The 25540-nt window shown below is 36.4% G+C and overlaps 1 protein-coding gene across 1 annotated transcript in view; it reads right to left on the reverse strand.

The window, feature by feature from the left end:
• The window catches only part of PAK3 (p21 (RAC1) activated kinase 3), a 216630-nt gene that overhangs the window by 169090 nt on the left and 22000 nt on the right, over positions 1-25540 (reverse strand). Inside the window, exon 4 of the mRNA XM_033114094.1 lies at positions 15710-15905. Coding sequence (XP_032969985.1) covers positions 15710-15884 — 175 coding nt within the window. The 5' untranslated portion in view covers positions 15885-15905. The remainder of the gene's footprint in view (positions 1-15709; positions 15906-25540) is intronic.

Genomic DNA, 25540 nt, shown 5'->3' on the forward strand with positions numbered 1-25540 from the left:
CTAATAAACTAGATCTGTGCTCAAATTTAGCATGAGCTCAGATTTATGAACTGGCTGGTTGCCCATATGTCGCTAACCAGTGATCCTCCATGAAGTCCTTTGAGATAAAGGAGGTCTAATAAAGTATTTTGTTAGGATTTTTGTACTGGAGTTGCTGAGGTTGGAACTTTCCTGGGAGGCATGCTTTTTCCACAACCCCTAATCATGACACTAGAAGCCCTTCCCCTTCTCCCCCCTACTTTGTCCCACTCCCCCTGCCCAGGTACAATTTGTACTGTGCCATGTGTTCCTGGAGCCAAACAATCTGTGCAGATATAGGGGCCATTTCAGGCAGGGGCAGTGAGGATGGCTGGATTGGAGATCCATTATATGAAAATGCCTTTTGTACCTCAATATTCCTAGGCTTTGCTCTGGGAAAACCATGTTAGAAGGATACAGAAAGATTTTTAACGGGCCATCCATCTCCTATGGGTGGCAACTTTCACTTTTCCTAATAGATGATCCTTAGTGACTTGGTCACGCTTTAGCTGGGTGACAGGTACTTTCAGTGGTTAATTTCTTTAACTTAGAGGCTGCTAGTCAACGCCTCACAGGAATCTTTTCATAAAATGCTGCCTTGGTGGCTTTTAAGAATTAAAATGCCTTAATGTCTACTTAACTACCAGGAAAGTTAATTAAGTACTGGAGCTGTTCTGCTCCATCCTCTGACTTATGGGGTCACAGAGTACACTGTGCCATAACTCCCCAGAGGGAAGCTTTCTGAAGTCTTATACTTGAGTAAGAATAAGTATCTGAGAACAGTTACAAATATTCTGTTTGGGGGCATATTATGAGAAGGGACCCACAGGAATTTATTACCTCTTGGACTCATGTAATGTACATTTCCCCTGACATGGGGAGAAATTCTCTAGTTTTCCTCTACTTTTTTGGTAGAAAAAAAATGCTAGTGTGTGGGTCTTCAAATTTATTTTACCCAGTGGAAATACTGCAAGATATTTACAATGGAAATATCTTGTAATAATTACAATGGAAAGGTAGGCATAGAGTTTATTCTTGGCTCTAAGTATTTAAAGAAATTGACAGTGCAAGTAAAATATTTTAAAAGAGTTTCTACATAACAGATATATTCCTGGCTTAAATCTAGCATCTTGAGTAAAATATATACTAATTCTGAGCAGAAAAGGAAATAAGTGTTTATTAAATGAGGGAAAAATGACCCAAATCTCTAAATAAATACTGGATTACAAATGAACCTACAGGGAAGGATGAGAAGTGACTCTCATGTTCTATTTTAATACAATTATTTAATATTTTAACTGTAAAAGCATCAGATATTTTTCTAATAGAAAAAAATTTTGAAGACCAAAAAAATAACACAGGAATCAGAGGAAAATAATCAACAATTTTCTGTTTTACAAAGGCTGTTACTTTCTGCTAGCAAGTTAGGCCCTCGGGAGTAGTAATTAGTAAAGATAAAGGTATGGTTACCATTGTAATTGCTGACTGAGAAAGTGGGTTAGGTTCACCTAGGTTTCATCTGCTTCAGTAAAAATTCAATTTTTTGCATATTCCATTGGCTATAACCTATTTTCAAAAGAAGTTAGGTAACTCTCATTTCATGGCAAGCAGTACAGTGTTCAACCACTACTGGACTAGGAGTCAGGGGGTCTAATTCTAGGTCTGCCTTTCTTTAATTAGTAATGGGACAACTTTGTGGAAGTCACTTAACTTCTCTAAGTGTCTTGCCTTCCTTTGTAAAATTGGGATAATCCTTGCCTCCATCATAGGAGGTTGAAGGAGGTAATCAATATGAAAGCACTTTGAACACTGTAATATCCCTATAACTGCTATCCAAAATACATCATCTCATTAGCAATATACTTAGTAATAGGGTGACTATGTTTGCTGGACAACTAAGTAATCTGCCACTTTTTAAACCTAGCTTTTCCATCTTATGAGTGAAGTCCTTAGAAATATAACTACCAAAAAAAGAAGATTAAACTGGCCTGTTCTTACTATATCTTTCATTATATTAGCAACTCCCAGAAGTATATAGTTGGGAAGGCCCATTCTCCTGCCTTCAGGTAGAACCTGCTAAAGCCATGAGACCCAATAGGAAATTTCACCCTTGGTAATTCATAGTATCCAATAAGCATATCTTTATGTCTAGTTCTATTCTCTGTGGTGAAATAAGCCCATTTCCTCCTGTCAGGTCTTCAGTGGCTATGGGAAACAGTATATGCCCTCCGTAAAATATAGAAAAATGTATAGAAAAATACTCAAAGTGGTACCCGATTCTGCAAGAGGCGCTACAAGCCCAATACATAGGTTGGATGTTCCATGACGAGGATGGGGGAAAGGAAATGATGGTCCCATGTGATCCCTCCTACCACACTCACCCTTGCAGACAGCCATCACCTTCAGTGGTATCATCTTCAAAAACATTCAGCAACAGTGATCATTCTGGCAAATCATTAGAAAGTTGACTCTTATGCCCATCTCCTTCCAGGAAACACACACTGATTCCACACTCATTTATACCCAATTCACACGTGCAACAATTTCAATGGAAAATGTTTGAAAACAAAACGCAAATATGAGGCAATGTCCTAAACCATACACATCTGATTATGTGGATAACTATACAGGACACAAGTTTGAAAGAAAAACAAGTGGGAGGCCTCATTTGCTTTAAGGATAAAAGTAATTTCATATCCCTTAGCTAGCATCTTCTCCATTCACTTCTTCATTTTAATGTTTAATACAACTCTCTTCTGTCTTCCCCTCTTCTCATCCATCCCCTGTATCTTCTCTACCTCCTAATCTCCCTCTCAAACATTACTTCTTCTTTCAATTCATTTCTCCCTATTACTTCTTTCCTTTAGTATATACATCTCCCAATCCTGCATTCCATACTTCTCTTGAGTTTGACTGTCGCTGGTTTTAATGGTCTACCAAATTCTGCCCAATTTCCCTATTTATTGGCCTTGAAGTGGAAGCACAGGCCCTAGTAGATAGAATGCATCATTATCCCACCTTCTTCTCATTTCAGCTACAGGGGACTTCTAGGAATAAAGGAGTAGTAGTACAGAAGTCTCTTCTGCTGGGACACAGCACTGACCCTGGAAGACAAGGGAGATGCCATGCCCCTCAGGCTTTCCAAAGGAGGGGATGCAATGATCTCCAAAGAGTACTCTTTGCTGAGCTGTATGGGTTACATTTGGAGAACCAAGAGGAATGCAAGTATTATTCAGCATTTAGCAGTCTCTAACACCTTGCATTCTGATAACAGAACCCACAATTATTTGAGACTCACATTCATTGTTGGTGCAATAATAACCTTGAGCTACTGCAAGATCCCAAAGGGTCTTCAACATCACTGAAGAAAGACTGCATACTGTTCAGTCTAGTTATCACACTAAGTATTTTTTATTGTGTATTGATGAGAATTAGTAATGTGCTTTGACCAAAACATTTGATTAACAAGACCATAAAGGATAACTGAGAGTCTTCTTTAATATAATTGTTGCACAGTAATGCTTCCTGCTGTGTAGCATATATAAAAGACAACATACTCTAGGGATTAGTACAACAACATATATGCAATACAATAACTAACTATATGACACTTTAAGAACTTTTTCACATATATGAGCACACTGATTTAGAGCCTCAACTTTCTAAAGTAAGCAATGTGCAAGCCTGTAAAGTACACACACTAAATGAGTCTAAACCACAAAACACCCAAATCAAATGTTAACACATTTCTATTGTTGAGAATATTTTCTTGCCATCATTAAAAAACAAATTAAAAACTTGTCTTCCTTTCCTTCTGAGTGCTGATAAAAAAAGTCTCCTTTTCTGGGAAGTTTCAAAGCACAGTGCCATCTTCTTAAGGAAACATGACAGCCACTGCTGGGTTTGGATGCTAGGAAAGTAGTTTTCCATATATTCCCTTTGTTCTGCTGCAAAGCAGTGTGATAGAGTGGAAGAAGCATAGGGTTTGGAGACTTCTAGCTTCTGTCATTTACTATGTGACACTAGGCTGTCTACTTAAATGTTTTGAACTTAAATTGCTTTATCTGTAAAAAGGGGATAATACAGAGTGGTTGTAAGGATCAAAAGACTCAACACATGTAAAGTGCCTGACACGCAGCTTAGCAGCTAGGAACTAATGGTATATCAGTCATTAAATGGTAGATCACTTCCCATTTGTCTTGATGTGATTTATATCCTACTATCCCTTACTACTCCTCCAGGAAGAGGGCCTTCACTTTATCTCCAGTCTCACCAGCTCCCCAAGCTCTCTGGATTCCCCACAAACAAAAATGCACATGAACTGTGTTCGCTAAAGACATAGCCCTTCATACAGCATTCCCTGTCCTCCGGAACACACCTAATGCTCAAGTGCAGCACAAGACACATTAACATGCTTCAGAAGAGACACACGCCACACAGAACATGTCACCTCCAAATGCAGCCTCACCTGCTTCTTTCCCACATGTTCCTTCAAGCTTCAAGTCCTTAACATTTATTATTTTTAGAGGCACTGTGCCATTTTCAGAGTCCTGGCAGATTTATTGGCCTCATTGCCTTTAACTTATTTATTTATTCATGTAATTTTTTTCATGTATTTATTCATTCATTCATGTATTTATTCCCTCTACTTTGTGCCAAAGTGGATATCAGGTGGCTTACAAGAATACACAAAATATAATATGATAGCATAAATTCAAAGTAGATAAGAAAGTAAAAGGAACAAAAAAGATAGGAACATAAAATGGAGTCTGTAAGAAAACTAATGCAAAGTGCATACAAACCATAGAGTCCCATTACAAGTGCTATGCATGGACTATGCATTTAGCTCCAAACTTTCCAGTAGCTAACAAAATACAAACCTGATCAGTCTTACACTTCATGGGGTACATAAAATAAAATCAAGCCACTTGTTCAGAAGGCCCTTTTCCTGGTCTAAGTTCTGAAAACTTTTCTATAATGAAGTATAAAATGGTGGCAAATTCTCTCTCCTAATTTGTTCTACCACTAAGATTCAGCTCCTGAAACAGTCTCCAACAAAGATAGATCCACAATCTTGAAATTATATCTACTACTTCTTTTGTTGTTCTACTTGTCTCTTGAAGTTCCCTTTGTTCAATGAAATGTAGCTATTAGAGACTTCTTAAAACAAAAACCTCTCCTGTCACCAAAACAAGTATTTTAATTTAACTAAAGAAATAGACATTGTGACATTATTTATGACAAAAATTTGGAAAGGATCCCAAATATCCAACAAAAGCAAATGATTAAATAAATCATGATGTCACTATTGCTACTATATGATGAAATGTATACACTATCAAAACTGATGTTTATGAAAACTTTTTTAAAATGTAGGAAATATTCATGATAAAAATGTTAAGTGAAAAAGCAGGATATAAAACTGTATGTATTATGATCTTACCAATGTAAAAATATGTCTATATATAGCCATTAAAAGTGTGGAAAGAAATCTGCCAAAATGTTAACATTGTTTCTGAGATTTCTGAATATGGCTAATTTTCATTTCTTTTCTATATGCTTGTCTTTATTGTCCAAGTTTTTAATATCAATGAAAAATCTCTCTGTGATGAGAAGAAGGAAGACTAGGAGGAAAAATATCAAACCAGTTAGTTATCTTAGGCTTGTGGAATTATGGGCGATTTTAATTTTCAATTTTCTATAATTGACATATAAATTCCAGGTAGAAACAAAATTACTTAAGATTTAGTTTTTTGGTTGTTTGCAAGGTCCAAAATGATGCAAATCTAAAACATCTCACAATTATTATGTACTTTTAATAGCATTTGATTACCAAAAGTATCTTGTGAGGTAAGCTAGATATTTAACAGATGATAAAACTGAGGCTTACAGAAACTAAGTGACTACACCAAAGTCACAATAACGAACACAGGTCTCTAGAACCTAAGTCTATTGTTCTTTCCATTCATTCAAGACTGATTGTGGTGTAACCCAAGCAGTCACGGAAAGGCAGAAACATAGAAACAGTAACCCCTCCTTACCTATGAGTGTCAGATTCCTGAATGACACCCATGGTAGTAGAGTTCAGCTGAGGAAATTAAGATTTTAGGAGGGACAAAAGAAAGGGCAGGGGAAATGAGGTTACATGTGAACTTTTGAAAGCTTTCGTAATTTTTTTCATGCGATAAAACAAAACAATGACAACGGTATATTACATAAAAAGAATAATGAGAGTTACATAGCTTAAATTAGTAAAAATGATACGCTCCACATAATTTCCGTTTAGATCCTGAGATGATTTCCAGAGGCGATGATACTCATTAAGGAAGTAGAAAATGGAGGTGACAGTGAAGCACTGAAAAGCAGGTAGATTATTATTTTGTTTTAATTTATTGGGGTGAGAATAGTTAGTGAAATTACATAGACTTCAGGTATAAAATTCTGTATTATATCATCTATAAATCCCATTGTGTGTTCACCATCCAGAGTCATTTCTCCTTCTATCACCATATATTTGATCCCCCTTATCTTCATCTCCCAACCCCCATCCCCCTTACCCTCTGGTAACCACTAAACTATTGTCTGTGTCTATGAGTTTGTATCTCACTTGTTTGTCTTGTTCTTTTGTTGTTTTTGGTTTATATACCACATATCAGTGAAATCATATGGTTCTCTGCTTTCTCTGTCTGACGTGTTTCGCTTAGCATTATACTCTCAAGATCCATCCAGGCTGTCACAAATGTACGTATACCATCTTTTCTTACTGCCGAATAGTATTCCATTGTGTATATATACAACTTCTTCATCCATTCATCTATTGAAGGACATTTTGGTTGTTTCCATGTCTTGGCCACCGTAAACAAAGCTGCAATGAACATTGGAGCACACGTGTCTTCATGTATAAATGTTTTCAGATATTTTAGGTAGATACCCAGGAGAGGGATTGCTGGGTCATATGGTAATTCTATTCATAAATTTTTGAGAAACCTCCACACTGCCTTCCATAACAGCTGCACCAACAGTGTATGAGGGTTCCTTTTTCTCCACAGCCTCGCCAACACTTGTTACTATTTGTCTGGTTAATGATAGCCATTCTAACTGGGGTGAGGTGATATCTCATTGTGGTTTTTACTTGCATTTCTCTGATGATTAGTGATGTTTTGAATTTTTTCATATGTCCATTTGCCATTTGTATGTCCTCTCTGGAGAAATGTCTCTTCAGGTCCTCTGCCCATTTTTCAATTGGGGTGTTTGTTTTTTTGTTGTTGAGTTTCATGAGTTCCTTGTATATTTTGGATATTAGCCCCTTATTGGAGGCACTGTTTGCAAATACCTTCACCCATTCAGTTGGTTACCTCTATATTTTGTCGATGGTTTCTTTTGCTGTGTAGAAGCTTTTAAATTTCATATAGTCCCATTCGTTTATTTTAGCTTTTACTTCCATTGCCTTTGGAGTCAAATTCATAAAATGCTCTTTGAACCCAAGGTCCATAAAATTAGTACCTATGTTTTCTTCTACGTAGTTTATTGTGTCAGGTCTTATGCTTAAGTCTTTGATCCATTTTGAATTAATTTTGGTACATGGTGACAGATAGCAGTCCAGTTTCATTCTTTTGCACGTGGCTATCCAAATCTCCCAGCACAATTTATTGAAGAGGCTGTCTGTTCTCCATTATATGTGTTTTGCTTCTTTGTCAAAAATTATCTGTCCATATTTATGTTGTTTTATTTCTGGGTTCTCAATTCTATTCCATAAGTTTATGTGTCTGTTTTTCTGCAATACCACACTGTTTTGATTATTGTAGCCCTGTAGTACAAGCTGAAGTCAGGGAGTGTCATACCTCCAGTATTGTTCTTTTTTCTTAAGAATGCTGTATTGTTCGTTTTTCATTAGATTGCTTTGTGTATTCGGAGTCTTCTGTGGTTCCAAACAAATCTGATGATTTTTTGTTCTATTTCTTTAAAAAAATGCCATTGGGATTTTGATGGGAATTGCATTAAATCTGTATATTGCTTTGGGTAATATGGCCATTTTAACTATGTTGATCCTTCCAATCCATGAGCACAGAATATCTTTCAATTTTTTTGTATCTTCTTCAATTTCTTTAAAAACGTCTTACAGTTTTCAGCATATAGGTCTTTCACATCCTTGGTTAAGTTTATTCCTAGTATTTTATTCTTTTTTCTACAATTGCAAAAGGAATTGCTTTCTGTATTTCTTTTTCTGAGATTTCATTATTAGTATATAGGAATGCAAAGGACTTTTGTACGTTGATTTTGTAGCCAGCAAATTTACTGTATTCGTTGATTGTTTCTAATAGCTTTTTGGTGGAGTCTTTAGGGTTTTCTATATATAGCATCATGTCATCTGCAAAGAGTGACAATTTAACTTCTTCATTCCAAATTTGGATGTCTTTTATTTCTTTCTCTTGCCTGACTGGTGTGTCGAGGACTTCCAACACTATGTTGAAAAGCAGAGGAGATAGGGGACAGCCCTGTCGTGTTCCTGAACGTAGAGCAAAAGGATACAGTTTTTCACCATTAATTATGAGATTAGCTGAGGGTTTCTCATATATGGCCTTTATTATGTTAAGGTATTTTCCTTCTATACCTATATATTAAGTGTTTTAATCATAAATGGATGTTGTATCTTGTCAAATGCTACTTCTGCATCAACTGATATAATCATATGATTTTTGTCCCTTATTTTTTTCATGTGATGTGACACATTGTTAGATTTGTAGATGTTGAACCATCCTTGTGCCCCGGGGATGAACTCCACTTGGTAGTGATGAATAATCTTTTTAATACATTGTTGTGTTCGATTTGCTAGAATTTTGTTTAGGATTTTTGCATCTGTATTCACCAGAGATATTGGTCTGTAGTTTGCTTTTTTTGTGTTGTCCTTACCAGGTTTTGGTATCTGGGTAATGTTGGCCTCATAAAATGAGTTAGGGAGTACTGTTTCTTCTTCAATTTTTTTGGAAGAGTTTGAGCAGGATTGGTATTAGATCCTCTTTTAAGGTTTGGTAGAATTTACTAGTAAAGCCATCTGGTCTCAGACTTTTGCTTTTGGGAAGGTTTTGGATGACTGATTCAATTTCATTACTGGTGATCTGTCTGTTTAGATTTTCCAGTTCTTCATAGTTCAGCCTTGGAAGGCTATATGTTTCTAAGAATTTGTCCATTTCTTCTAGGTTATTGAATTTGATGGCATATAGTCCTTCATAGTATTCTTGGATGATCCTTTGTATTTCTGTGGTGTCCGTGATAACTTCCCCTTTTTCATTTTTGATTTTCTTAATTAGTGTCTTCTCTCTTTTTATCTTAGTGAGTCTAGCCAAGGGTTTGTCAATTTTGATAATCTTTTCAAAGAACCAGCTCTTTGTCACATTAATTTTTTCTATTGTCTTTTTGTTCTCTATTTCATTTAGTTCTGCTCTGATTTTTGTTATTTCCTTTCTTCTGCTGACTTTGGATTTCACTTGTTCTTCTTTTTCTAGTTATTTAAGGTGTAACATGAGGTATTTATTTGAGATTTTTCTTGTTTCTTAAGCTAGGCCTGTAATGATATAAATTTCCCTCTTAAAAGTGCTTTCGCTGCATCCCAAAAGTTTTGGTAGGATGTATTTTCATTGTCATTTGTTTCTATGTATCTTTTGATCTCTCCTCGAATTTCTTCTTTGACCCGGTCGTTCTTTAAAAGTATGCTTTTTAATCTCCATGCATTTGTGTTTTTTCCTGCTTTCTTTCTGCAGTTGATATCCAATTTCAAAGCCTTGTGATCAGAGAATATGCTTGGTATGATTTCAATCTTCTTAAATTTGCTGAGGCTGATTTTATGTCCCAATATATGGTCTATCCTTGAGAATGTTCCATGTACACTAGAAAAGAATGTATAATCTGATGTTTTAGGATGAAATGCTGTATATATCAATTATATCCATTTCATCTAATGTGTCATTTAGGACTGTTATTTCGTTATTTATTTTCTGTTTGGATGATCTATCCATAGCTGTCAGTGATGTATTTAGGTCCCCTAGTATAATTGTGTTTTGGTCAATTTCTCCCTTTAGTTCTGTTAGTAGTTGCTTGGTATATTTCGGTGCTCCCTGACTGGGGGCATAAATATTGATGACTATTATGTCTTTTTGCTGTATAATCCCCTATACCATTATGAAATGTCCATCTTTGTCTCATGTTATCTTTTTCACCCTGAAGTCTGTTTCATCTGATATCATTATGGCTACACATGATTTTCTCTGGGTACCATTAGCTTGGAGTGTCAATTTCCACCCTTTCACTTTGAGTCTATGCTTGTCCTTGTAGATGAGACGTGTCTCTTGGAGACAGCATATGGTTGGGTTTAGTTTTTTGATCCAATCTGCTACTCTGTGCCTATGTATTGGTGAGTTCAGTCCATTTCCATCTAAGGTGATTCTTGATATGTGAGGATTTCCTGTCATTCTATCTTTAGTTTTCTGGTAAGGCTGTGTCTCCATTGTTTCTTTGCCTTTTTGTTGTTGTCTATTATTTCTGTGTGGTTGTTTTCTATGATGTTTCCCTCTCTTTCTTCTTTTATTACAGTATATATTTCAGTTCTGGATTTTTTTTGAGCGGTTACCCTTAAGTTTATGTAAAAGAAAGTTTGATATTTAGAGTATTCCATTTTCTTCAGCACGCTTACTTTCTCCATTCCCATATTCCGGTTCAAGCCTTTATTCTCCCCCTTTTTATGTTTTGGTTGCCACAAATTGTCCCTGTTGAGGTGGTCGACTAGCCTTCTTTAATATTTCTTGTAGTGCAGGTCGTGTATTAGAAAATTCCCTCAGCTTCTGTATGTCTGGGAATGTCTTTATTCCTCCTTCATATCTAAAGGATATCTTTGCTGGATATATTATTCTTGGCTCATAATTTCTCTCTTTCAATAGTTTCAATATTTGGTTCCACTTCCTCCTGGCTTGTAGCGTTTCTGCTGAAAAATCTGATGATAATCTAATGGGCTTTCCTTTGTAGGTTACTGTCTTCTTTTCCCTGAGTGCCTTGAGAATTCTTTCTTTGTCGTTGATTTTAGACAGCTTCAATACAATGTGCCTTGGAGAAGGCCTGTTGGGATTGAGGTAATTAGGTGTTCTATTTGCTTCTTGGATTCGAGGATCCAGTTCTGTCCACAAGTTGTGGAAGTTCTCATCAACAATTTGTTTGAATACATTCTCTGTTCCCTTCTCTCTTTCTTCTCCTTCTGGTATGCCCGTTATTCTTATATTGCTCTTTCTGATGGAGTCAGAAAGTTCTTGTAGAGTTCTTTCATTTCTTTTAAGTCTCAAGTCTCTTTCTTATTCCATCTGTATAGTTTCCAGGTTTCTATCTTTGATGTTACTGATTCTTTCCTCCATCTGGTCAACTCTACTACCTAAGCTGGTTATTTCATTCTTAATTTCTTCTATTGAGTTCTTAATCTCCAGGAATTCTATTTGGTTCTTTTTTTTAAATTTCAATCTCTTTCGTAAAATGCTCATGTTGTTCTTTGATTGTGTTTCTGAGTTCATTAAACTGCCTTTCTGTGTTTTCTTACATCTTGTTGAGTTTTTTCAAAACTGCAATCTTGAATTATCTGTCATTTAAGTCACATATTTCCATATCTTTAAGTTCATTTTCTGGAGGCTTTTCACTCTCTTTCTGAGGTGTCTTGTTTCCTTGGTTATTCATGGCAATTACTGATTTATTATTTCTCTTCCTAGACATCTACAGGAGTGGCTTCTGCAACAGGTTGATAGGAAGAGGTCTTCCTTTTGTTTTCCTGTACTTGTTGGTACAATGTTTTATTTTCTCTCCGACTGCAGCCTTTTTTTTCTCTGTCACACAGTAGTGCTATGTTTTCTCTGCACTATTCCAGCTTCTCGCACAATGGGGGTTTCCCTGGGAGATGGGCTTCTCCTCTGTTAATACTTCGCCTGGGTCACAGGGCGCCGTGTCCATGTGGGTATGCGGAGAGCTTCTGAAGTTCCAAAGCTCTTCCTGCACCAGATTCAGAGCCCCTATGTTTCAGCAGTTCTGTTTACTCCTGTAGGGATCTGCCCAGATAGGTGGGGACAGGGGCGGGGTGAGTTGTGAGAGGTGGCCCAGAGCAATGGCGGCGACCACCACCACAGCCAGTCCTGCTTCCACTGCTCCCTCCCCTTTGCCGGAACTAGTTGGGCTGTGAATCTGTGTCTGCGGTCCACAGTTCTCAGAACAGCAAATATTCTCTTCTTTTGATCTGACATTTCTAGTGTTATGCTTCTAGCACTGGGCAGTCGGGGGCAGGGCGAGCTCTGGGAGGGTAGGGACGGGGTGGCTAGTCTCAGTGCCTAATGCTTCCGTTCTCTGCTTGGCAGGGCTTAAACCACTGTTTTCAGCCTTCTTCCCTCAGTCTCTTCTCTGAGGTCTTTGCCGTGAGCGTTGGGTTCGGCTGTGTTATATGATGTCCCCTCAGCCCTGTATGCCGTAAGCGGAGCCCTAGCAGTCCGAGTTCTTCCCTCTCCCGAAGGTGCGGTAGCTCCGGGATGCAGCGAGCTTGGAGCATTGAGCTAAGTCCGCGTCCTGCTCCCGCGTGGCTCCGTCTCCGCACTTCTCCCTTCCCTCCTCCCCAACTCGTACGATTCGCCCACCTTTAGGCGAATTCAGTAGTGAGCCTCTTCGTCTTCCTGTCTGCTGTGCAGGGAGTCCTTTGTGGAGTTACTGTTGTTCAATTAGTTGTAAATTCCAGGGGAGCTTTACAGAGGTTCACCTCACGCCACCATTTTGATCGAAAATTGGCAGAGTTAGATTATTAATTCAAATTATCGCTTTCCATGCTCTCTGAGCCATCTAAACCCAATCCTGAAATTGTAACAACTTGCTTGTGGCTTTTCTCCTATCAAGCAAGTGAATTTAAGTGGTATGACTTAATGACTTTTGTTCTTCTGAAGATTCTTTCTGTCTTCTCAAGTCTTTTTTGAAGACATCTCAGCACTTCTGTATAGAGTTCAAATTAAATAATTTGTCTGAAGGCAGATTGATAGCTGTCTAACAGCTCGGGTGTTTAAATATCATTACTTAATGTTTTAGGCTCTTCTGAGGTTGCTTTCTTCCCAATATGGTATTGTGAAAAGACTCTTAGCACCTCTTTCTAGAGTTCAATTAAATCATTCAAGCTTTATCTGAAGGCAGCTTATCAGAGGTCCAACAATAGTATTAACTGGCACTATTTGATGATTTAAATTCCGCTGAAAGTGGTTTCTGTCCAATGTGATTTTCTTTTTAAGACATCATAGCACTTCCTTACAGAATTCTGCTATATCACTCAAACTTTGAAGAGGTACTTTGAAGAGGTACCTCAATCTTTGAAGGTTTGAAACATAAAGGTACTAATTTTCATTACTTTCTTGGGAATGTTTTAATCTTGTTCTAAAATATTTGCTACTGTTGCTCCAGTTCCATAGCTTACTAATTATCTTCATTATCACTTATGATAATTACCTCTGGGGGACTGGAAATTTCCTGAATCATCCTCTAGCAGCACTAAATGTCAGCCAATGATTGCTCCTGTACCAAATGTTCATGTGTGGACGTAGTTTCTTCTTGATCCAAAGTGGGGTTTTTTCTTTTGTTTTGTTTTGTTTGTATTTTTTTTTTTTTTGTCTTAAGGAGGGAATCACTGAAAGCTCTCTCAAATTGCATTAATGACAAGCTCTATTAAACTATTTAATGCCTCTTTTGTTAAGAATACAGCATTAGTGATAGTGTATGAATCCCATGCACTAGGGTCTTCAGACAGAGGAACCTCTGTAAGGTTTTGAACAACAAAGTTATATATTAATTTGGCATACATATTCTTGAATGACCGGATCAAACACTGGTCTAAGGGCTCGAGGATCTGAGACATGAGATTAGTTATAAAGACAACCTTAACATTAGGATGTATATTGGCAAATGCATCTGAGGTGTCAAGAGGACTGTGAGGAATCAGCGTGACTTTGAAATCAAGATTTTTTTCTTTTAAATAGTCTTGAATTTCCACAAAAAAACACTGTTCAAACCATTCCTGAAGGAGAGAAAGAGTCATCCAGGCTTTTCTGTTTGCTGACAAGTACACCAGAAACTTTGATTTTTTTTTTCCTCTGAGAAGATTTGGGCATAGTTTTCTGTAGAGTAGTAGTAGTTTTGTTATGAAGTCACCTGAAGTATTGGCACAAAACAGAAATGTCAGCTTTCCTGTTTTTGCTGACCTCATCTCAGCATCAGTTGGCTCTTGTTCTTCAAAAGGGCAAGTAGAATTGTTCAAGGGCTTCCAAAGCATGATGTTCTTAACAGCACCGGAGATTTGTACAGGCACATAATCCCCTTCCTCAATCATTTTCGCAGTTGTGGCAGATACAAAGCAGAAGCTATAGGATTTAGTAGTTCTTTCTTCAGCACCACTGTCACATAAGACTTGCTTCCCAGGTCATAAGTTTCTCAAACCATCCCTTGTTCCTGGCAAAAAATTTTTCTGCACCCACTTCAGTGTCTGTAAACATGTCTTCAAAATTTCCTCTTGCATGGTCACAGATCTCTTACAAGGAAAGTGTTTCATTATTCTTTTGCTTATCTTTAATCCAGATGTTTAACATCATTTCCATCTTTTACATCCTTAGGTCATGAGAGATAAAGCATCTCTTAAATGATATAGGTGTACAAGAGACAATACTGGCCCAATAAGAGTTTCAGCTTTCCTAATGGTAGGAATTGTGGATTCACTAACACCATATAAGCAACCTACAAAGCTATTTGGTTTATCTTGAAGAAGCAGATCAGGAATGTCCCTTTTCTCTTCTAAAGTCATCACCCTTCTTACCCTTTGGCAACTTTCTGTGCTGCTATTGTCCCTGTACTTGCTTCACTCCCCTTTGCCTCAATAGTCACATTTATAGAAGCCATATTTAAGCTTCACGCTAATTAATGAAACCTGACACTTACTGGAGCCTTTATATACCCCAGTTTTACAAAGTGTCAGCATATGTTATTTAAGCTCCAAATGGTATTATGAAGAACACCAAGGACAAATGATAATATATTGTTGTGATACCTAGTGCAAATAGGGCTGATTGTGTAGGGGAGTAGGGGACAACTGCAAAAGAATGAGAGAGAAAATAAATATACTCAAAAATTTCTTTCCACCTTGTGATACATTCAGAGAGACTGTGGCAACTTGGACTGATTCCAGTATACTGAATTCAAAATTTTCAAAGCTGTCAAAAAGGTATACAGAAGCAAATCTCCAATTTTCAAATACTCCAATTTCCAATAAGGAGAACTTGCAGTTTGGAAGGGATTACCATAAATTCTCCTCTAAGTTATCAGAAAGAAAGTCACTGTTTATATATTTAAGACAGTACTATTGCTACTTGGCTTATTGCTACTTGGCTATTGATTTCCCTTGGCTTAACACTATGAATTCAATTTTATGAATTTTATGTGAAAGGCAAACATAGCATAAATATATTTTCTGTAAACTCATAGTAATTCAATCAAACATTAACCTCTGACAAAATGCAACCTAAGAAGATGCAGATGTAAAGGTCAGGCAGGCCTTGAACAGCCAATGCTCAAGAAATGACCATCCAAGAAAGAAAGTGACAATGAAAGAATAAACTAGACCCTTTTCAATGCCCGGCCACTGATACTTTACTTTTATCCCCTCCGCCTGGGAAGATAGAGCGAAGCCTGGCTTTCTTATTCTTCTCTTCAGGGGCCATGGGAAGTGGTTTGGAGCTGTGGTTGAGGGCTGAAGAATCCCGGTTGTTACTATTCATCCTCAGTGGGGGAGCTGGGGGCTTCTCTTCATTATCCAGACTGTCAGACATTTTCAACTAATTGCACAGCTCCTAAAGGAGGAGGAGGACAAAACAGCAGTTAAGAAAGGAGCAGTCTAAAAAACAATCTGGTAAATATGGGGATTGTAACATCTTGAAAACAAAAGCATTATTCTCATGTTGTCTCAAATTTTGCATTGACCATTTTGAGGAGTCTGCTTTCTAGAGAGGAAGGTGCTGCCTCCCTATAAACCAATGATGCAATTTCTCAAAGAGGAAAGTGAAGGCAATAATTACTAGCTTTTCAATATGCATATACAAACACATAAGGCCCTTCCTTTTCTCACAATAAAACTATTTCCTGCTGGCTGTCCACTCAGTCTTTTAATGAACAATTTACAATCTTCTTTAAAAATTCTATCCTGCTTATTGTCATGGTCAGGTAACACGACTTCCTTAGAGTCCAGAATTGACACAGGTTTGGCTGTTCATTTTTAATGGTCCATAAGAATGGTTTGTTGGCTGCTTTGACATTGGGATACCTTTGGCGTCTGATTCTTACATGTGTGTACCTGATTTACAAAACACATTCTACTGTTTTATGAGAAAGAACTGAGAATCAATCCAGTAGACCTGGAAGTTTCAGCAGCGTTGGGGTGTACTGATAGGGGAAACAATGCCCCATCTTCAGGTAGCAGACAGAAGATAAAGTTGAGCCAAATGTCACCATGAGAAAAGAGGAGCTCAAAGGATAAGACCACTTCCTGATGAGATACCACAATTTTATTCCGTGTGTTATTTTATGTCCTGGAAAAAGGAACAAGGTAGTTGACAGGGGTAACAGGGTTGTAAGAACAAGTCTCGGTTTTAGCAATGTATCTGCCATTAATTTAATTATTCTTTAGCATTTTGTGCTTAGAGCTTAATACATTTGGGTTTCATCCCAATGGGAGGGTAATGTGAACTAGAAGAGTATGGATTCCCCAACAAAATGTTTCCATTTCTGGCTGTTTTCCTATTCTAATTTCAGTCCTTCATTAGGAACCTGAAACTTGCTATCACAAGTCAGGTGTTAAGAGTACTTTCCAAGTGGATCACTAGTTTGAATGCAAGGAAAATCAAATTCCATTGCAACAAAATCTCTATAAATTCACGAGGTATTAACTGACACTAATTTAGGAGTATGAGAACTTTCCAAACATAACTTAACACATCACCTTATTCCAAAAACATTTACTATAAACAAACCTAAGTGCAAGGGAAAAAAAAAAGCCCACCCAGGTTCTCATTATGAAAAATAATTTATCATAATTATTTTAGCACTTTAGTTGTTAAAATGCATATTATTTTCAGTAATGAACTCTAAGTTACATCATGTTATGTCAAAATTTTTTTAAAAGTTTACTATGTTCTAAATTTTCTCAAATATATACAGCCTGTAAGTATTCAAGAATAATTGAGTATCAATTAATAGGTTCTCAGATATATGCACCTCTGTGTTCACTGCAGTGCTATTTACAATAGCCAAGATATGGAAGCAACTGAAATGTCCATCAACAGATGATTGGATAAAGAAATTGTGGTACACGTATACAATAGAATATACTCTGCCTCAAAAAAGAACGAAATCTTACCATTTGCAACGACACAGATGGATCTACAGGGTATTATGCTAAGTGAAATAAGTCAGACTGAGAAAGAAAAAATACCATATGATCTCATTTATATATGGAATCTAAAGAACAAAGGAACAAACAAAACAGAAACAGACTCATAGATACAAAGAACAAACTCATGGTTGCCAGAGGGGAGCTGGGTGACAAAGGTGAAGGAATTAAGAAGTACAAATTGGTCATTATGAAATAGTCACAGAGATGTAAAGTACAATCTGGGGAATATAGTCAATAATATTGAAAATCTAAGTATAATATCAGGGGGGTACTAGACTTACCTGGGGGAATAACTTCATAAATTATATAAATGTCTAACCACTATGTTGTACATGTGAAACTAGTATAAAATAATATTGAATGTAAACTATAATTGAAAAAAAATGCTAGTCAGTGGGATGTAAAGTACAGCATAGGGAATATAGTCAATAATATTGTAATAACTATGTACAGTGTCAGATGGGTAATAGACTTATTGGGGGTTATCACTTTATGAGCTATATAAATGCCTACTCACTATGTTGTTTTCTACACCTGAAACTAATATAATATTGTATGTCAATGGTAATTGAAAAATAATTTTTTTAATTAAAAAAAAAAAAGAAGAAACTTGGATCCCTATGTGATCAGGTGGAGCAGAGCCAGCCACTGCCTGAAATACTTACCTTGTACTGTTACCTGAGAAATAACTAAACTTGTCTTCTTTAAAGTGTCAGATTATTGATGGGTCTCTTTGTTAGAGCAGCCTAACCTCACCTTAATTAATATGGAAAATGGTACCAAAAGTATGGTATTGCTTTTACAAACACACAACATATGTGGACTTGGATTACTTGTTGGAAGATAAGAAAACTGATGTTGCTTACTAGAAAGCCATCGTCCTTGTTATGTTGAGGCAAAAAAAAAATTGGTAAGATTGTCATCGGTGATAATTTGAAGGACAGACCTCTTGCCTAACTCTAGAGGAAGCAGTTGCATAAAACCATATTGTTGATGGTGTTATCATCAACAAGACAAATAATAACAAGTGTTGGAGATGCTGTGGAGAAAAAGGAACCGTCACACACTGCTGGTGGGAATGTAAATTGGTTCAGCCACTATGGAAAACAGTATGGAGGTTCCTCAAAAAACTAAGAATAAAATTACCATATGACCCAGCAATCCATCTTCTGCATATCTACCCCCAAAAATCTGAAAACATTTATCCATTAAGATAGATGTACTCCAATGTTCATTGCAGCATCATTTACGGTGGCCAAGACATGTAAACAACAAAAGCGTCCTTTGATAGATAATTGGATAAATAAGATGTGATACACACACACACACACACACACACACACACACACACACACAGTGGAATACTACTCTGCCATAAGATGAAATAGTGTCATTTGTGACAACATGGATGGATCTTGAGATTATGCTAAATGAAATAAGTCAGAGAAAAAGTTGAGAACCATATGATTTCACTCATATGTGGGATATAAAACTGAAAGCAACAAAGGAACAAGACAAAAAAAACAAAGAAATAAAAACTCATAGTCACAGACAACAGTTTAGTGATTACCAAAGGGTAAGGGGCTAGGGGGGTGGTAGAAGAGGGTAAAGGAGGTCAAATATATGGTGATGGAAGGAGAACTGATTCTGCGTGGTAAGCACATAATGTGACACACAGATGATGTATTATAGAATTGTACACTTGAAACCTATGTAATTTTAATAACCATTGTCATCCCAATAAATTTAATTAAAAATATATTGTTAATATCTACTAGCTACTCCTTCTTGATTTTTAGCAAGATATTACTACAAAGTGCAGGTAAGAATTGGTCAGTTTGCAAAGAATGTCCAGAAATGTGGATCGTTACAGAGTTAGAAAAATCAATTGCTTCTGTGTCCAAAACAAGAAAAAACTATAGTTACTCAAAGAGCTTTCAAAGTCCCATTAAAACTAAGCCAAACTAAAAGCCAGGTCTGTGGCTAAAATGAGATTAGGAGTCTAAGGATTGGCTATGAAGCCAATTGTTTCAGATGGACTCAAAGTAGCTACCACTAAAATGAGAGAGAGAATCATTGGCTGATTATGTAAGCAAAAAAATAATCTGGGGAACATAATCAATAATGTTGTAAAGATTTTGTAGGGTATCCGATAGACATGTGTCCCATTTGTGTGACCATCTCAGGGAAGATGTAGATGCCTGATCACTGCACTGTACACCTGAAGCTGAACAATAATGAATGCCAACTATAATATTATATATATATATATATGTATGTATATATAGGTATGTATACATTTACAAGAGGCAGAGTACAGCATTGGGAGTGGAGATAGTGGAAATGGGATGGCTTGGTGCATTGTCAGAGAGATAGTGGATGGGGGGTGGGGGGTCCACAGTGTGAGGGATATAAATGATAAATATCTAAGAAAAAAAAAACAACTCATAGACACAGACAATAGTTTAGTGGTTACCAGAGGGTAAGCGGGGTGTGGGGTGGGAGATGAGGGTAAGGGGGATCAAATATATGGTGATGGAAGGAGAACTGACTCTGGGTGGTGAACACACAATGTAATATATAGAGGATGTGATACAGAATTGTACACCTGAAATCTATGTAATTTTATTAACAATTGTCACCCCAATAAATTAAAATAATAAATTAAAAAAATAAAGCAGCTTTGAGAACTGTGTTCAGAAAAGAACTTTGGAAGTGGTGACTGCCTCATGGAACTAACAGAAGCTTTTTCAGTTTTTGAGACAATTATATTGTCAAAGAAACTACAAGCCTCGTCAAAAAGCTAGTCTCTAAGTATTGAAGGCATAAAGCAACACTCAGGCGCCAACATCTGCTCCAGCAAGAAGCCGGCTACTGTATTTGCGCAGCTCCAAAGAAAGCTTAACGCAAAACTCACTTCAAATATTGTGAGAGGAAAACAGATGAAGAAGAACCTCTCAGAAGGCAAAGCCATTAGTTGTGAAGGACAATGGACATACCTCTTCCATACTCTTTTGCCACTTCCTGCCAGCTTGGATTAACCATGTTGTTGCATGTAGCTATTGGTCATTCATTTTCATTACCCAGTAGTATTCCAATGTAAGAACAAGCCATAAATATTTATCCATTCTATCATCTATAGTTATTTAGGTTGTTTCTGGCTTTTTATTACTATGTTATGGACATTCTTTCACATATTTCTTGGTGCCCATGTAGACATATTTCTCTGGGGTGCAATTGGTGGGTCATAAAGTACTCAATAATGCCAAACTCAAAGTAATTATACCAATTATGCTCCCTCCTGCAGTGTATTTGTGTTCTCTTTGTTTACAACCTTGTCTACATTTGTTATTTTCAGATATTTTAATTTTGCCAATCTGGGGGATATATAATGGTGTCTTGTTGGGCTTTAATTTGTATTTCCCAATTAGAAATGAGGCTGAATATCTTTTTATAGTGTTCATTGGCAATTAGATTTTCCTTTTTGTGTTTATTCAAAACTTTTGGATAAAGTTATTGGGTTGTCTGTCTCTTTTATACTAATTTTTAGGAATTCTTTTATGTAACAATCATTTACATAATGTTGCAAATATTTTCTCCGACTCTATGGTTTATTTTCGCACTCTCTAATTGGTATTTTGGTGAATATAAGTGCTTAATTTTAATGCAAAAAAATTAATAGCTTCTCTATGTGGACAGGTGACTGCCAGCTAACAATGATTGCCTTGATCTTGATTTGGACAAGAATTCTCTTTCCTTTCCTAATGTCATGCCTTGCATTATATTAATGAATTAAGACCAATTCTGTATGTTGTTTCAGTAATCATGATAGTGATAATACTCAGTATTAAATATTTTGTCATCAGTGACCACAACTTGATAAGTCTCACATTTTCCTATATAAGTGAAACACAAGGCAAAATGAAACGTACCATATTTTGCCATGTGTAACACACTCCCATGTATAATGCACACCCATGTTTTTGGCCCAAATTTTGAGGGGAAAAAATTTTAATTTTTTAATTCAATTTTTTTTTTTACATTTAGGTACTTGCTTTTTGTATTAACATATAATAGTACAAGAAATTTTATATAACAAATAATTACAAAACACAAGAACAGATACAAGGTACAAGAAATTTTATGTGTCAGTAACAAATTTATGATATTTATGCATCATAGAAAGCCAAGAACTCTTCGTAGTTACAAGTTTGTCATAAGTTCAACAAAACCGATAATCATTTTCCAAGGTATTATTTTGTATACCGATATTGTTATTGATTTCTAGAGTTACACTTTTAACTCAGAAGCATAAAGAAAAGAATTAAAAACATTTATATAGATACGGAAATAGTACTACTTATGTATAACGTGCATCTGTATTTTTCCCTCACAAATTTGCGCCAAAAAAGTATGCATTACACATGGCAAAATATGGTAACTGTGATATCCAGGATAAACTCTATTCATGGCTTCTACTGGTACTAGAATATATTTTAACTGTAATGTGAAAGTAATGCTAAGAGGTCTGCATTTTCTTTTGCATTTTGATTTTGGTCCTTCTAAATTCACCGTTTGTTTTTTGTTTTGTTTTTTGTTTTTTTTTTTCCAGAAGAAAAGTGAATTTAAGACTGATTTCACCAGTGGCATTTCATTATTCTGTTTTGGATAGGTTCATGATTTTAATTTAGTCACTGAGAAGAATTTGCCACCAAAAACAAAGCACTATTTTTTTTTTTTGCTTTTGCTTGAATTATCCTGATATTACTTCAGTTCTTTATTACCCTTTGCAAGGCACAACCAATCTTCACCTTCTTTTAATGGTTCCAAATAATTCTGATTTGGTGGCAAAAGAATAATTCAGGAGGCTCTTGTTATCTTTAACTAAACTTCAAAGCCAATGCTTCAAAGCACATTTTTAGAGATGGATGGAAAAATGGTAAAGAGCTGTAAGGAAGCCTTGCTGTTAATATACAGAGGGTGCCAAAAAAATGTAAAAATATTTTAAAAAAGGAAAAAACTGTATTAAAATTGTAATACTCAATATATACTGATAACAAAAGATGAATACAAGTCATGTGTATACATTATTTTGGCACCCCCAGTATTTGTTTACCAAGTGGGAGGTGTCTCTGAACAGTCCACAAACATAGAAATAGGGGGATTCTATTATGATATGTTTGTAAATAATGCCAATTTACTAAGCCAGGTCCTTCCCCTGAGGCAGCTTCGTACAAAGGATACTATTAATGGATTGCTGTTTCAATCTGCCTATGATGTCATTACTTCCAAGATCTTGAAAGAGACTATTTTGTTTGGGGTGGCTGTAGGCTCTATTTCAAGAATTGTACAAAAGTACCATTATTCTCTAGGAACCCAATCAAAAAACTATCATTAAAGTTTGACTGTTCACTTCTGTAACAGAACAGGAACTTGTAAGTGAGTGGCACAATGGATACAGTCACAAGCCATTCATTTCACTTTTAGAATTGACCCTTAGCATTGTGGAGAAACAGCTAACTTTAATGGACAACCAGCAACAGATTATATATGTTTACAGATTGACTTCATACTTGCATACTAGGTTTTTCAAAGAGAATTCAAATAGTTTCTGTGAATGGTATACATTTTTGATCCAGCCCTTGAGACTTAATGTGATTTACCAATGCTCGGTAATTACCATTGAAATTCATCAGTAATAAAAATGAGCCTCTTGTCTCATGACAACCAAGGAGCCTAAACACCCATTTTTCAGAATACTAGGAAAGATTACTTCTCTTTTTTCCTCCCTCCTTATCCTTCTCTTCCTTCCCTCCCCCAAAAAACATGAGGACATGCACACACAGAAACATATACAAATACATACACACAGCCCTTCACTGATTTACCTTTTTTTTTTTTTTACAGTTGACATACTATATTAGTTTCAGGTATACAACATAGTGATTAGACATCTATATAACATACAAAGTGATCATCTGACACCATATGTAGTTATTACAATATCATTGACTATATTCTATATGCTGTACTTTACATCCTTATGACTATTTCATAACAACCAATTTGTACTTCTTAATCCCTTCATTTTTTTACCCATTCCCTAACCCCCCTCCTATCTGGCAACCATCAAAATGTTCTCTGTATCTATGTCTGTTTCTGTTTTGTTTGTTCATTTATTTTTTTATTATTTATTATTTTTTTAATTTATTTTATTTTTTTAAATTTATTGTGGTGACAATTGTTAGTAAAATTACATAGATTTGAGGTGTACAATTCTGTATTACATCATCTATAAATCCCATTGTGTGTTCACCACCCAGAGTCAGCTCTCCTTCCATCACCATATATTTGATCCCCCTTACCCTCATCTCCCACCTCCCACACCCTTACCCTCTGGGAACCACTAAACTATTGTCTGTGTCTATGAGTTTTTGTCTCATTTGTTTGTCTTGTTCTCTTGTTGTTTTGGGTTTATATACCACATATCAGTGAAATCATATGATTCTCTGCTTTTTCTGTCTGACTTATTTCGCTTAGCATGATTTACTTTTTGACATAGAGATTTACTGCATAGCATGTTAGAGGAAAACTTTTATCAAGATGCATGGCAACTTTAATGAAAGGATTAGGCATGATAAACAATTGCCATCATTCTCTCATTCTTCAAAAACGCATTCTTTTAATCAGTACAGTGCCAAACTAAACATAGAATGCTTAGTAGGTTAGTAGGTTAAAAAAAAGCCACCGATTTGCATGTTCCAAGAGTCAAGGGGAAACATAGGTAATCAATTATACTCTAGCTAATGTGGCCAAAATTCATACTCTGGTATACATATTGAATTACATGCAACCAAAAATGCCAAGTGTGCCCATTTGCCACAGGTGTTCTACCCAGGTGTGTGAAAGGTGAGACTCCAGAAACACTGGCACTACAACTTGCAAGGCCATCTGTTAATCCATAAACAACTGAACTAAATTTTCATCAGACCTGATGCCATCAGGGACAACCCACATATCTATTATCCTGTCTGCTTTCAAAATCTAAATAACTGTTTCTTTGCATATCTTCCCAATGAGAGACAAACTAATACTAACCTCCTTTTAAAAACAAAATCCCAGGCCAGGAGATACACAGCTATGACCTAATAAAACCAGAGGTAAAGCTCCAAAAGCCCCAGCCACACAAGTTTAGTACTATAAATTTATGAGCACACCAGTATTTCTTAGTATCCTTTTCATATCAAACTAGAGGATTTAACACAGGAATGAGATGTAGCCTAGGAGAAACTTCCAGGGTGAACTTCCTATTGTTTCTAAGATATCTACATGAAGAATGGGGTTGCAAGACACCTTGAGCTGATGAGATGACAGCCAACCTGATATGAGCACATATGACAGAAAAATGGATTTTAGGATCTCAAGATTGTAGTAAACAAGTCAAAAAACTCCCATTATGTTAAAAACAGTAACAAAACATGAAAGTAATTCAAATTTCTAGAATTTGAGAAATCTTTATAACAAGAATTAGCTCTACGTATCAAGACAAATTGAACTTTTAATGACAGCTTCCAGACTTTGAGGTATTCAGTAAATGTACACGTAGATTGAAAGTCAGCCAATGTCTCCTTAGACAATGATCTCAACACTAGGCTGTTCTGTGTATTTGAGGATGAGGTTGCTACTTTTACTATCAGGATGATGTATACACTGATAGTACTTTGGTAGTGGGAAAAAGGATCCAGGAGTTAACTGCTGGCTCTTTCTTGGGCTCCCTGTAAACAAAAGCACACATTTTCAAGATGGCTAGCTGAACTTCCAGGTATAGACTGTGACTGGGAAGCAAATTCTGCTTTGCTAACTAGTCTCCACTGATATTAAACCCAATTTATCTTAGACGCATTATTAGCAACTGAACCAACCAACTCAGACACTTATGACTGACAATGTAAGAAGATATAATGGATGTTTTTCATTTAAAAGAAGAAGGAGGAGGAAGAGGAAGAGAAGAAGGAGAAGAGGAGGAGGAGGAGGGGG

The sequence above is a fragment of the Rhinolophus ferrumequinum genome, chromosome X (assembly GCF_004115265.2).
Source record: "Rhinolophus ferrumequinum isolate MPI-CBG mRhiFer1 chromosome X, mRhiFer1_v1.p, whole genome shotgun sequence".
Classification (NCBI taxonomy): Eukaryota; Metazoa; Chordata; class Mammalia; order Chiroptera; family Rhinolophidae; genus Rhinolophus; species Rhinolophus ferrumequinum.